Consider the following 15,555-nt stretch of genomic DNA (forward strand, 5'->3'; position numbering starts at 1 on the left):
AAGTGTCCAGTCTGAAATTCTTTGAGGAGCAAAATGGGTATATACTCTAATTTATTTTTTACTTATTAAATATATATAATAATTAAAAATTGTGATATTAGTTAAGATAGTGCATGTTTACATTATTATAACGGAAAAAGTCTTAAATGAAGTTTACAAAATAAGAATGTTTTTTGATAAATATACATGATAAAATATATTTCTAAAGAAAAAAGAACTTGAAATCTCCATCCGCCATATATAATAGAATTAATAAGAAGTAAATAATTTTCTTCATAATTATACAATATTACTATATAAAAGTAAAAAAATAATGTTAAACTATAAATTCTAAATTCTAAACAATCTATTTTAATTTTTAAACTCTAAATTTTAAGATTTTAAAATTTTTAAAAAATAAAAAATTTAATAATAAAAAATAAATAATATTAATTAATTAAAAATTAATTCTCTATATTTATTCAATCGAAATTTTTTTCTATTTTTATGATTAATATTATATAACTATAAAATTTATTAATTTTTAATTAATATTTAACTAATTTTAAACATTAAATACTAAATTCTAAATTATAAATCTTACTTCCTAACATTTTTTTCTAAATAATTCCCGCGTGGTTAAAACATATGGTTCCTTCCATGTTGTGCTGCCAGCTAGTGTTGGCTTCTTCCAGTTTCCGTCCAATGTGATCCCTCACTGTACTCACATGCATAATGTATTTCCTCCAAATTATTACGAAAAAAATATCCCAATTATTATTTAAACCTTAAAAAACGAAAATTCCCAAACAACTCCCCAATCCTTCCCTATAAAACCCCATCACAACCTCCTCCAACCACCATCACTACTCACAACTCACAAGAAAAGAAAACCAAAGTAACAAACAAATAATAGTGTCCCAAAGAAAGTGTAGTTATTACTTCATTACCAGCACCAACTATTTGTGAAATGGCTTCAAAGAGTGCTCTTCTCATTGCCCTCAACATTCTCTTCTTCACAGTTGTAACCTCAAACTACGTGCCATGTCCACCACCACCAACCAAAAGCCACAACCACAAACCGCCATCCACAAAGCCCCCCTCACAACCCAAATGCCCAAGAGACACGCTCAAGTTCGGCGTGTGCGCCGACGTGTTGGGTTTGGTGAACGTTCAGCTTGGAAATCCAGCAAAGACACCATGCTGCTCCCTCATTAATGGCCTCGTTGATCTTGAAGCCGCTCTTTGCCTTTGCACCGCTCTTAAAGCCAATTTGCTTGGTATCAACCTTAACATTCCAATCAGCTTGAGCTTGATTCTCAACTACTGTGGAAAAGGTGTCCCTAACGGATTCGTCTGCCCTTAAATTATGGTTCTTAAGTAAACTGCTATTGCCATACTTAAGAGTGAATGAATGACAATGGCACTTCACATATGTGTGTGTCTCTCAAAGTTCTATACAGTTTTTACTTTTGTTGTTCTGATTGGCACGTGCCTTGCTTGTGCTAATTGATACTTCCATGTTCAATCAATACTTTAGATATGTTAGTGATTATTACTGTTATTGTTGTATTACACGTAAGTGAAATTTCTAAGTGATAATAAAATTTTCTCTTTATAATAGCCTATCAGCATAGTTTGTCTATGAACAATTTTTTTGGAGCCACTCATATAAAAATATTTATTTTTGAAGATATTTTTTAATAATTAAAATTTAATACATATAATTGATTAAATTATATTATTTTTGTTAAAATTAAGTCAAATAAATTAATTTAATCGAAAAAATAGTGAATTAAATCTTAAACTGATCTAAATTAATATTATTTTTTATAGAAAATAACTATAATACCTTTATTATAAAAAATAATTAAAATACTTTTATTATATATATATATATATATATATATTTAAAAATTCTAAATCCTAATCTTATGACAACAAAAAAACTAAATAAAAAGTTAAAATTTAGAATTTTTAAAATAAATAAATATATATAATAAAAATATTTTAATTATTTTTTATAATAAAAATATTGTAGTAATTTTTTATAAAAAATAATATTAAATTAAATCAGTTCAAAATTTAATTTATTATTTTTTCGATCAAATTAAATTATTTCATTTAATTTTAATAAAAATAATACAATTTAATCGATTATATATATTAAATTTTAATTACTAAAAATTATATTTAAAAAATATATTTTAGATATCTTTATTTGAGCCATTTTTCTTTTCTTTAACTTGTCCTTATGCTATAATAGAATAATAGATACGATATATATAGAATTGCTATAGTAGAATAATAGATACGTATATATAGAATTATTGATCATGAAAGTAGGTCTTCCAAAGGCATCGGTAGAAAAACGCGTATCGATATATATCATAAGATAGAGTAGGGAAATATAATAATAAATAATAGTAGCAGAAGCATCATTTGTGATTGTCAAAAAATATTTTTCTAAAATAATTACTTAGTAACCATAAAAAGGTTAATGTTTCTTATAGTGATGAAATTAAATATAAAGAATAAAAACATTAATAAATACTGGATGTGACACAGTTATTTTTCCGTATCTGCGTGGATAACTAATTCTAAGGTAGAGCTAATTGAATTGCAAGTTTAAATTTGTCTTTTCTTAGATCAAGTCGATTATGCATCGGTTTTTTCAAGAACGACGATGATGGACACTTAGAAAAACACTCCAATGCTTTAAGTCAGTAAAAATGTGAGTATCAGAGATGATATTCAGAATGAACAAGACCTAGTGAGTCACTTATACTTATAAAGTTGTATTTGAAATGGTTATCAATATTTTTGTAACTATTTTGAAATATTATGACTGATCATGCGGTAACTGTATTTTAGTGATTCGTTTAAAATTTGTGTAGAGAAATTTGCGTAGAAATTTTTGTACCGATTTAGGTTGGCACGTGATCATTTATTTTTATCGGATAAGTCAATTAGAAGAACAAAATACGTACTCCACGCACTACTAATATAAAACGTATTTATTTAATTTTAAGTAAATTTCAATTTATAAATTTATTTGAGTCGAGTTATAACCAACTGATGAAATAGTATTATCATTATATGTTTTAGAGCCATAAATTTTGTGGTTCCAATCTTATGCTTCTATTCGATTTGGAAGCTCATGGAGAAGAACGATGAAATTTTAGAGACTTGATCGTGATATATTCAGAACCATACTAATATAAATGGCTAAGGCCCAAATTCAATAATAACTTAATAAGTCCATTATCTAGCAAGGAATAACAACGGGAAAATCAATCAATATCATATATGTCAACAAGTTATCACTTAAATAACATGATTTTTTTTTCTTTATTTAAAAAATTTTGGGTTCAAATTTTATCATTGATCCAAAAAAATCTGCTAACTATTATTGCAAAAAAAATCAATATCATATATTTATATATAAAAAATTGAATTTACAACTTTTAAAAAATTATTTAATATATTACAGTTTGAGGCATATAACTTTATTATTTAGATTTCTTTTTGTGAATATATGCTTATGTAGAGTACGATTTCAAATGATACTCCTATATATATCACGATTTCATTATATATCACGATTTAAAATTTGGTCAAACAACTTACTGTTGATAAGTTGTATTTGACATAATACCGAAAAAAAAAAGCTATCACCCAAAAATTTAAGAAGGCACAAGCTACGTACTCCTATATATCACAAATAGTCATTTTGGCATCGAAAAATTTTATTTTTGATAAAAATAGATCTCAACATTTATTTTTGATAAAATATATTTTATTTGACAAAATAATCCAAATATTTGCTCAATAATTAATTTATTTAATCAACTATGAATTTATTATAAAATTACTAATCTATTCTCAGGTCTATTTTTTTTCTTCACTTGTCCAGTTGTTACTGTATACTCCATTATAAGTTTTTTTATTATAATAAACAAAAAAATGATTATTTTCTCAAATATGCATAGAGGATAATAATGCCAAGAATACACAGGTCATTTCAAACCAAGCACCCACGAAATGAGTTTGGCCTCCAATTCACTCCAGCCACCCACGAAATAGGCCAGAATTTCAATTCAAGGTCAGTGCCCATGAAATGGGCATCTCTAACTCAGCAATCGCAAATTGGGCCAATTTGCTGGTGGTACACGTGAATTGGACAACTCTGTCTAGCCAGACGCAAAAAGAAACCATAACAGTTGTATTCTACACGAAATGGAGCCAGGAATTCGCTATATAAAGGGGCGTGGAAGACAGTTTGAAAGCATGGTTGGAATTTTTCGGTGTCTCACTGAAACATTCATCTCAAGCAACTTTCTCCTATCTCTATGTATTTTCTTTCTTTTTAAAATTTTGTAGATGCTATTTTGTTGTGTCTATGACTACTGAAAATGTGTACGTTGTCGTATATCCTAATGGAGAAATTTCTGTTACATCTGAAGGTGTTACATTTGTTTGTGATGATCTACTGTGGATAATGATCCCGCCGCAGACGTCTTTGGAGGAGCTGAAGAATGTGATCCTGATGAATACCGGTCTAGTAGAAAAGAAGAAAATCACGAAGTTGACTTACAGAATGTCCGTTGCAGTTGCCAACTCGTTTGCATATCAGAAAATGCACATTAAATCTGATCAACAAGTTTCGATGATGTTTTCTTATCATCGGAGCATTGGAAGTATCTACTCCTAACACTCCCTACCACTAATTTTCACTGCATGAAGAGCACTTGGTCCCCTACCCAACTGCCGATTATATAAACACAGCAATGCATGATTCCCAAGCTTGCCACCCCATGCATCCAATGCATGCGTGTACGGAAACTGTTGCACTGAAAAATTGCAGCCTTGCCATTTCGTTGCTGCCGCCACTGAAGTGACCATCTCATGGGCGCCGCATAGGAGATGGTCCATTTCGCGTTCGCAGGTCACGGGTTGGTCCAACTCGTGGTCACCCAGCTTGAGATGCCCATTTCGCTGCCGCCGCCATAGATTTTTGCCATTTCGTTTAGGCTAGGCTTGACTTGGAGCTGTGTCAGATTCTCTGGCCCATTTTGTGGGTGGCTGGAGTGAATTCCAGGCCAAACCCATTTTGTGGGTGCTTGGCTTGAAATGGACCTGCGTATTCTCGGCATTATTATCATCCATGCGTATTTGAGGAAATAATAATTTTTCTTTGCTTATTATAATAAAAAAGCCCTCCACTATATTATCATTGTAACAATTTTCATCAGCAATCCAACACTAACACTAATCTTTTCAAAGTGGAAAAGTTCCGTTGCCAACCCTATTTCTTTTATTTTCCCGTCGCAGCCTTTCCTCTCTCTCTCTCTCCTACGACCAACCACGTTGCAAAAGCATCTCCACCTTATTTGTGGTCACCATGGTTGGTCCTACGGTGAGAGGACCTCTACTTAATAACTTAATAAGCTAATGAACTCATTAGTAATATACAATTTTACATATATATTAATGTTTTTAATTATTTAAAATTTTATATTCATTTTTTACATATAATTTTGATGTAGGATATAAATAAAAAATTTATAATTGATAGATAGACAATATATAAAATTGATCTTTTTAATATTTTTAAAAATATATAAATTGTAATTTATTAATATAAAATTATAGATCATATTCTTATTATATGAACTAGATTGTGAGCTTGAACCAACTTGTGAGCTTTCGATGAGTTGAACTTAAACTTAAGAAATATATTTGATTGTTAATGAGTCGAGTCGTGAGCCAAGTTCAATTTCCGTGAGCCAAGCTCAATTTTCGTGAGCCGAGCTTGAGCTTGGTCTAGCTCGACTCAACTTGATTCACTTTCAGCCCTAATTCTTCCTATGTTTTCTCTTTTTTTCGTCTTCATCTTCCCCATCTTCGAATTGTTCATCGTTTTCTATTGAAATTTTGGGTTAAGATATGATCTTGATTTTTTCGTAGCCTGCGATTGTAAATATCTAATTTCACAACACCTCACACTCCTTTTTGTTGTTGGAATTTATTGTGCTTTGCCCCCTATTTGATTATTGGATTAGATTCCATCATTCATTATTTGATTATTGTAAAATTATTTTTTAGGACTTTGTTTTGTTTCTTTGTTTATTGCTATTTGTAAGTTTTTTGGTTGATTTAGTGGTGGTTATTAGGTTAATATTTTACTTATTTTGGTTGATGCAATGGAGAATTGAAAATTGGTTATGGTAGTGGTAGAAGCAGAAGTGGGGCAGGGAGAGGATGTGCGGTAAGGTGGGTGAAGAATGGAGGAATAGTGGTAGGCAATAGTGAGAGAGTGTGAATAGATTTGTAATTTTATAAGAGAAGATAAAGATAATTTAATATTTTAATAAAAAATTTAACAGTTGACTAAGTAAATTAACCATTGACCAAACGTTTAAGTCACTTTGTCAAATGAAATATATTTTTTTGGGTTCATTTTGTTAATAACAAATGCTAAAATCCGTTTTATTAAAAACTGAATCTTTTGAGTACCAAAATGATTATTTACTCCTTTTGATATATATTTACTACAAAAAAATCACTCGTTCAGGTGCACTTAAAAAGTGTAGCCAAAAATAAAAAATGATGTCTTGGGTTAAGGCTACGCTTTTTAAGTTTCGGAGACGCTTTAGTGGGGGTCTCTATACCGGTGTTGCCTATTCTCAAATGCTACGCCTTTCTGTATCAAAGACTACGCTTTTGGCATTTGAGAATATGGTGCGCTTTTCATGTGATGCTCTTCAGAACTAAAGGCTACACTTTTCAGCACTAATGGTTACCAGAATTCAAAAGAATAGGCTACACTTTTCTTTGCTACGACATCACTTTAGAAACGTAGCAACATTGTACACCATAACTGTGAGAACCAGAGTTTTCACGTAATACTGTTTTAATAAAATAATAATTTATAAGTGCCCGGAGTAGATTCAAAATTTAAAAGTTTTAATTTGAAAATTTAAAGGTGAAATTTGATTTCAATGAATTTTTTCCGAGTTGAAAAATGCATCCTTCTTGAAAAGTTTTTGTAAAAATGCGCACTGACGCTTAAGTCGGCAGTACCAACTCTAGTCTGTCTGGTACTGTGTTTTGAGAAAAATAAGATTTTGAAAAAATGATTTATTATTTTGAAAGGACAAAAATAATTTAGAATTGAAAAACCGGACACTAATCTTAAAGATTTTGACCCAAAGTGGGCCAAACGGACTAAAACCGTTAACGGGTCGGACCGGACCCAAACCGAGCCCATGGTCCAACATGTGTGTTTAATGAGTTTTAAACTCATTTTGTTGGGAAGAGAGAGAGAGAGAGCTCGGATATGGTGATAGTGGGGTCAAACCCCATTGTCACTATTAATCATCACCTTACGCGAGCCATAACTTGAGCTACGGAACTCCGATTGACGAGCCGTTTGCGGCCACGCGAAGCTCTCGACGAGCTCTTCCTTTCTATCTAGGTTTTTCTGGTAAGATTTTGAAACTCACATACCAGTTTCCTGCCCTAACTTCTGCGTTTTTTAGAGATTTGGTTTTTGAGTAGATTTTGTGATTTTGCTTGATTATGTGATCTCTAGTGGCGGGTAATTGTTGGATTTTACTCCTAATCTCATTGGATAAGGTAAGATTTCACTAAACCCTTGTGTTTAGTTATTTTTGTTAACCTTAGGTTTGATGTTCATATGTTACATGATGTTAGTTTGAGCTTTGGTGCTTGTTGGAGTTGGCTTGGCTTTTTGAAAGCTTGTTTGGACTTAAAGTGGTGTTTTGTACATATTGAGAATCAGCCAGGGTATGGTTTCAATTTTCTTTATGTAATAAGTAATGTTTCTAGATACTTAGGCTAGTGAACCGTAGGATATGATTGAATTGGATGTGTGGTTATTTGTGGTATATGCATGTGATGAAGATTGTGAAAAATGTATATGTTGGGGTATGATTGTGGTGGATTCTAATATGATGATAGATTGATGTTAATTGCTAGTGGTTATTGATTTTTGTGGGTGATGGTGATTTGTTGAGGAATTATTGGTGCTAATGATATATTATGATGTTGGTTGATATTGATGAGTGTGTATGTTAATTGTGGAAATATGAATGTTGATAATGATTGCTAATATTAAGATTAATTAACGAGGAGTATGAATATTGATGTTGATGATAATTGGTGAAGGATGTGAGTTTTATGATGATAATTTGAGGAATAAAGATTACGATGGATTTGGTTAATGTTAGATATTGTTTGGTGATGATTGTTGGAATTGATGAGAATTCGTAGTGACTGTTGATGTTGTTGTTAGTTGATGATGATTATGAGTGTGGATTTATGATTGAATTAGAAATTATGGATTGGTAGTAATATATGGTATAATGGTTGAGTAATTTAGGTATGAAGTTGAGGAGAATGATATGAAATGGTAAGATGTCGTGTGTGGTAGTGTTTTATGATGATTGAGCAAGTTTTGATTTGGTTTTGATTTGAGAGTTGGTTGAAATTGAGATTTTGAGGTTTTTGGTAAAAATAGATTTTTGGTGAAATTTGACGGATCATAACTTGAGCCTTAGTTTTCAAAATTTGTTGAAATTTGTTTTAAATTAAAGTCATTGAAAACTCTTTAAATGGATATAAATTTTGTAAGAAATGGACTTTTGTAGAGGAAGTTATGCTCATTCATAGTTTGGTGTCAAAATCTGAAATTCTGCAAAGTTGCAGAATTTTGTGATTTCTAGTATGTGCGCACGCACACCCCTGTGACTTTTTGAACTTGTGCGCACGCACACCCCTGTGAGTTCTTGAACCTGTACGCACACAGCCTTGTGCGTACGCACACACAGGAGAAGGCTTGCTGTTGAGAGCGCTAGCACGACCTGTGCGCGCACACAACCAACGAAGTTTTGCAACCTGTGCGTACGCACACGTTGGAAGGTGCACTCTGTTGAGGGCGTTTGGACGCTTTGTGCGGATGAACAGAGTTGAAATTTTTACTATCTGTGGGAGAATTTTCCGCAATGGGCGAAAGCCTGACGGAGCAATGCCGCGTGGAGGTAGAAGGCCTACGGGTCGTGAGGGAAGGGTGAAAAGAACCCCCATCGGGGAGTGAAATAGAACATGAAACCGTAAGCTCCCAAGCAGTGGGAGGAGCCCAGCCCGGGGCTCTAACCGCGTGCCTTCCGATCTCTACGCATTTCACCGCTCCACCGGAAATTCCCTCTGCCCCTACCATACTCCAGCTTGGTAGTTTCCACCGCCTATCCAGGGTTGAGCCCTGGGATTTGACGGCGAACTTAAAAAGCCACCTACAGACGCTTTACGCCCAGTTACAGTAAGACCAACCGAAACGCGTATGGGTTCGGGAAAGGGATCTCCCGAATATTGTAAATGCATGAATGTGATGGACCAAAAAATCTGCAGTTCCTAATGGGGGTTCTTTTCACCCTTCCCTCACGGTTTTGGTAGTGCTCTTTGATTGTAATAAAAATAAAAAATCAGAGCACAGGGAATCATCTTCTTATTCTTTCTGTCAAGAAAAAAGATGGGTTAGTTAGATTATATATAACATAATAGATAAAATAAATTTCATTGTATAAGTATACATAAAAAAACCCTTTTGTTAAGAAATAGAATTCTCAAGAGTGGTATCCTTTATTCAAATTAAATTAATTCTTTTTTTATTTATTTACCCTTGAATAAAAATAAAATAAAAAAGGAACTTCTCTTTTTTTTTATTAACTGAAGCCTTTACAAAAGAGATAAAACCGACGAATAAGAAACAAAACTTATTTCGTATCCCCCCTTTTCTTTTCGTATGATTTTTTTTACTATCCCCGCTGCTGTAGCATTATACACAGTAAAATGGATTTTTGTTCAAGAATGAAATCTTATTGGAACTGTCCAGTTCATCCTTCGGAACCATATCCCATCCCGGATCTGATGAAATAGGGAGTTTGTCGCTAGGTATTTGACCAAATAGGATCGTCCAGTTCCTATAGAACCTATCACTAAAATACCCCTGGGGGGGGGGGGGTAGGGCTAAGCGGAGCGAAAAGGGTTTCCCATCTCGTACGCACACCTCTATTCGTACACACACATTTGAAAACTTTCCTGGGCGTGCGCATACACACCTTTGTGCGTAAGCACATGCCCTGTTTCTCAACAAAAATCTTGTTTTTAACTGGTTCACCTTCCCAACAAGCTTGTAAACTTCTGTGACACCTATTTAAGACTTTTTGGCTTGTTTTTGGATGTTAAACATAGAGAAGGTCTTGGGCGAAATTAGTTGGGTATTACCTTGAAAAGTTAGAGGACGGAGGTTTAGGTTTCTCGTGTATTAAGGATGAGTTTGGTTGAGAGAGGAGGAAGAATAGTGGACTAGGTGATTATTGATAATGAATTGAGAAACGGATGAACTTGAGATATATGAATGTTTAAGGATGTTAATGGAAATGATGACGGTTATGATGAGTTGAGGACTCAAAGAGGAATGATGATCTTGTTGAATGTGGAAAGTGTGTTAGACACTATATCCTTGGAATGTTGAGAATTGATAATTGAAAGTGGTTTGAGATGAGAAATGGTGATGACTGATGATGATTTGAGGTGGATGGACTTGTTGGATGTGGAAAGTGTGCCAGGCACTATATCCTCGGAATGATAGTGTGCCAGGCACTATATCCTTGGAATGATTTATGATGAGATATATGTTGTTGTTGTTTTCCTTCTCTGCCGTAAGAGTATGCCAGGCACTATATCCTCGGAACGATAGTGTGCCAAGCACTATATCCTCAGAACAAAAGCTTGCCAGGCACTATATCCTCGGACGTGGCAGAAAGGCGACATCCGAAAGAATGTGTCGGGTTGGCATTCATAGACCGACAAGTGATATCACGAGCCAATAGGATAGGCATTTATCATATGCATTTCTTGTGTGTTTGTTTGCTTTGATTACTTGAGTTTGCCTAATTGTATAATATGTCTACTTGCTTCTTGAATTACTTGTTATATATGATTACTACCTGTGTATTACTTGTGTGCATTAATTGTGATTGTCTGGTGCTGAGGAGGTTAGGTAGGCAGTGGCGATGGGATCGCGCAGAGGTTAGGTTAGCGAAGGCTGTGGGATACAGCGGTGTGATTAGTATTAGTTAGAATTCTCCTAAGTTTAGATAACCCTATTTATGGTTAAGTTCTTTATTTATTTATTTATGTGAAGCTTGAATATCTTTTTAGTGTGAAGTTCTAGGATTGTTTTCGGCGTCTCGGAACCTTACATCTTACATTATTGGGCACTGTTACCATACTAAGAACCTCCGGTTCTCATACCATATGTTGTTGTTGTTGTTTTTCAGACGCAGGTTGCAAATCCACCTCGGTGAGATTGCGGATATGGTGACAAAGCTGAGTATGGTTCTTCCCTGGTTTATTTCTGTTTTATTTTGTTGTAGTACTTTCTCTCACCCTTTTTGTTTTAGACTTTATGGCCTTAGAGGCTTACTTGAGAGATAAGTTGTATAAGTTGTTTTAACTCTGAAACTCTATATTTTTCTGTTTGTAACTAGTCGGCTTAAACTCCGCAAGCTATGGCTAGTTCCCTATGATTAATATACTCTTATATCTATATATGTTTTATTATCTTGCATCTATAACTACAATAAAAAGCAATATTTGTAACAAAAAAAAAATTGTTACAGAAAACCAGATTTTTGAAACAAAAAGAATTTGTAACAAAAAAAATGGCCATTGCAGTATGTCTCGTTACAAAAAGTTTTTGTAACAAAAAATGGAACTGTTACAATTCAAAGTAATATTTTGTAACAATTTTTTTTATACAAAAACCGAAATTCATTACAAAAGTGATAACGAATTTTGATCTTCAAAATATTTTTGGTAACAATATATTTTTTTCTATCATAAAATTTTGTTACAAAATATAACTTGATTTTGCAACATTTTTTTCTTTAGTTACAAAAGCACAATATTTATTTTGTAATATTTTTTTAATACAAATTGCATGCATAATTTACTAAATTAATTTTCTAATTAACTGATATATTAACTACTTTACTTCGCAGGTCAACATTTATATAATATGGAAAAACATAGATAATTTAAACATGCTTCATTTAACTAAAATTGTTCTAAAAATAACATTAGTGTCTATATTGATCAGTTCTACAAGTAATATTTCTTACACAAGTTCAACCAAAAATTAAAAGTCTAACATGGATTAATGTCTCTATGAATCAAAATATTCTTGAGTCCTTTAAGTAGCATGTTGTCACTATTTTAGCACCCCTGTAAATGAAAAAAACCGAAACAAAAAATTAGAAACAAGATATAACACCAATTATAATTTTTCTATTAACTTTTATCCAAAATTTTTAGAAAAATTTTGGCAAAACCTCCCCTAAAATTTGGATATTTCCACCGCCTACGGTTCCATCATAAACAACCAATTCATTACTTATTTCTCAGTCATTACACAAACAAATTTATCAAACTAAATAATAGGACATTTGTCATTTCTCAACCATGACACAAGTAAAATATAATAAATAGATCCGTATACAATTAAACTATACTAATAATATATGAATCATCTATGAATATGTGTGACAAATAAGTTAGCTAACAGTCATTTAAAAACCTTATTACGTGTGACATTCATGAAAAGGCTAAAGAAATGAAAAATAGATTCATATGCAAGCACATGCACATACAAGCCCTACATATTCCGATATATCAATAATACTTGTAAAGTACAAGCACATAATTGACGTTATATAATTTTAGCCTGATAATATATCAATTCAAAATAACCGATAACTTGGTGAGTAAAACTGTAATGTTAAAACTGTAATGCACCTTTCCACGACAAACACCAAATAAAGCAGCTCCTCCTTTCTCAAAACCCTCTTGGGAATCAACTGGATGGAAGTGATTTGAATTAACTTCTTTAATCCTTCTTTTTCTTTGTGAACCAGGCTTTTTCCCATGATGAATCGAGTCATAATACCCTTTTATGGTAGTCTCAAAATCATCTTGCCCTCCAACTTGTGGTTTTGCATGTCAGGTACCAACAAAATACAGATTATTTAAGCAACCAAAATAATTGACAAGAGACAAAAAAAATCAACTTCACATATAAATCATCTCAACTTTAATGCTGTGGAGAAAAATAAAATGAATCAACAAAAACTAACAGATCTAAAACATATTCTGAAAGCACTTGGAAGAAGATAGATAGCTCACCAACATAAGGGGGCTTTTCTGCATTTAGTTGAGACCATTGACCTGTGTCAGACCAACAGTTTCATAATTTCTCCATGTTTGCAATATCAAAGTCCTTTCAGGTAAACAAAAACCCGTTATCACTTGGTGCAAAGCAGCCAAGGTGGGATGGTTGACAGAAACAAAAACTCTTTATCACTATTAAATTGCTAGTTCGCTTTCAAAGTTACTATTTCATTTCAAAACTCAGATTTTCAGCTAGTAGTTTAGTATTTCAAAATTCAATCCTTTTAATACCTCTCAAAACCAATTCCAAATCAACCAGTTCACCATTACTACAATATATCAATCAACCAGCTTAACGGCAACCAATCCAATGTAATCCACCAAAATTTAGAATTTTCAATAATTATTCATCAAACAATTTGCAAATCCACATAATCAATCAATATCACTAATCAACAATTCCAAACACATTTCACATGCACAATTCAACATCCATATCATCAATTAATCACTCACAACAATTAAACCTATTTACAATTATTCAATAAATCTTTTGGGCATTCTTAAATTAAAACCATTTAAAATTAAACCCCCTACCTCGATGTCTCAATTAAAAGAAACCAGAGGCGAGGTTACGACGTGGCAGTAATGATAGCATTAATTCCCACAGAAACAGCAATAGTTCCGACGCCTCTTATAGCAGCTACGTCATTATAAATTGTAATTATAACGGCTAAAACAGTTTCAAGAAACCCAAGACAAGGACATATACAAAAATCGAATCAGAACAAGTGTGGCAAAGACAGAGAAACGTGTAAATGGACTAGAATCGAAGAAAAGACCAGACCAAAACTAATAGCGATAGCTCTAGTATTTGCTCCCGGCGGCGGCAGAGGGCTTTATTGATGGTTGAGCAACAGGCAGAAATAAATAGAGACATTGTATGGAGTCTGATTAGCAACCCTGGCTGCCCTCTTTGGCAGTAGCAACAATCACAGTTTCGGTAACTAACAAAGAATGGAATGGAAACAACATAGCAGAAATAGGATAACAGTAGAGTAAAAGTGGAAGTAGAACAAGTTAAAGGAGCAGAGGACCTAAACCAAAATAGAGGCAGTAAAGACACCTCCATCAGTGATTCAAGCGTGGAGCTCAGTGGTGGTCATGCCAGCTTCCGACGATCCCAACGACGGCAATGGCAGCGGTGGTGGCCTCCGGCATCTTCCTTCACGTCTCTCTCTATCTTGTTCTGCTTCTCGACAGTGACAACGCAGGGCAACGGCGAAGGCGTAAACAACACCCCTCCTCTTCTTCTTCGTGGATAGGACGAGGTCTACATCGGCAACGGCGACGTTGGAGGCTTTAGTGGTGACCGAAACAGCCCTCTCATCCTCTTCTCGTCACGTCTCCTTCCTCTGTCCCTCTTCCCCCTTCTTTGTTTCTTCCCCACCTTTTTCTTTCTATTCCCCTCTTCGAGCTTCCCTTTTTTTGAGTGTGTGTGACTAATTTAGGGCACAAATTAGAAAATTGTGATATTAGAGTTTAAATGAGGAATTGTGACTAATTTTTAGGATTTAGAGCCTCCTCTTTCCCTTGTTTCTGTTTGCCTTTCTCTTACTTTCTTTCGTTTCATTTTGCTGGCCAAGTGTTTTGGAAAACGGGAGGGCTGGCGGCTAGGTTTAGGGGGTGGGGTGAGTGCGAGTTGTATTAGGGTTAAGGTTTGGATAATTTAAATATTTTTAATAAAAATAAGGATAATTAAAAATTAATTTTAATTTAGTAATAATTATATAAAAATATTATTTACTATAAATTTTTTAAAAATATTTTTAAATAAATACACTAATTTTAAGAATTAGAAAAAATTAAATTAATTATTCTCAAAGATTATTTTATTATTAATTTATAAATTATTTTTAAATAAACATTAATTAAGATAAAATTGGAGATAATCAAATTAATTTTTATTCATAAAAATATTAAATATTTAAATTAAATCATATAAAATTTTTATATTTTTTAAATTACTAAAATTTTAAATTATAAATAGAAAATATCCCGTTTAATATAAAAATCTCTAAAAATTTATTTTGAATACGATTTATTATTTAATTTTTAAAATATTTTTAAACTTAAAGCATCATTAATTTGACTTAAATATTTTTAATAAAATAAATTTTTGAATATAAAATTTTAAATAAACATAATAAATCATAAATAACTCATTATGTTAATTTTCAAAAATATGAAGTCTTACATTTAATATATTGAAACAAAATTTTTAATTAGTTACAAAAAGTCTTTGAATTTTGTGACAAATAA

General features: G+C 32.6%; 1 protein-coding gene across 1 annotated transcript; it reads left to right on the forward strand.

Moving 5' to 3' along the window:
* The first annotated feature begins 822 nt into the window (after window positions 1-822).
* On the forward strand, window positions 823-1,602 carry LOC112802905 (14 kDa proline-rich protein DC2.15-like). The gene has a single exon (XM_025846327.3). It carries the CDS (start codon window positions 950-952, stop codon window positions 1,343-1,345), a length of 396 nt encoding a protein of 131 aa, XP_025702112.1. The 5' UTR covers window positions 823-949; the 3' UTR covers window positions 1,346-1,602.
* Window positions 1,603-15,555: the final 13,953 nt, after the last annotated feature.

This window comes from Arachis hypogaea, chromosome 1 (genome assembly GCF_003086295.3).
Source record: "Arachis hypogaea cultivar Tifrunner chromosome 1, arahy.Tifrunner.gnm2.J5K5, whole genome shotgun sequence".
NCBI classification, from domain to species: Eukaryota; Viridiplantae; Streptophyta; class Magnoliopsida; order Fabales; family Fabaceae; genus Arachis; species Arachis hypogaea.

Excerpts from the sequence above, each read along its gene's own strand:
- LOC112802905 (XM_025846327.3), top strand. The coding sequence starts at position 950 with ATGGCTTCAAAGAGTGCTCTTCTCATTGCCCTCAACATTCTCTTCTTC.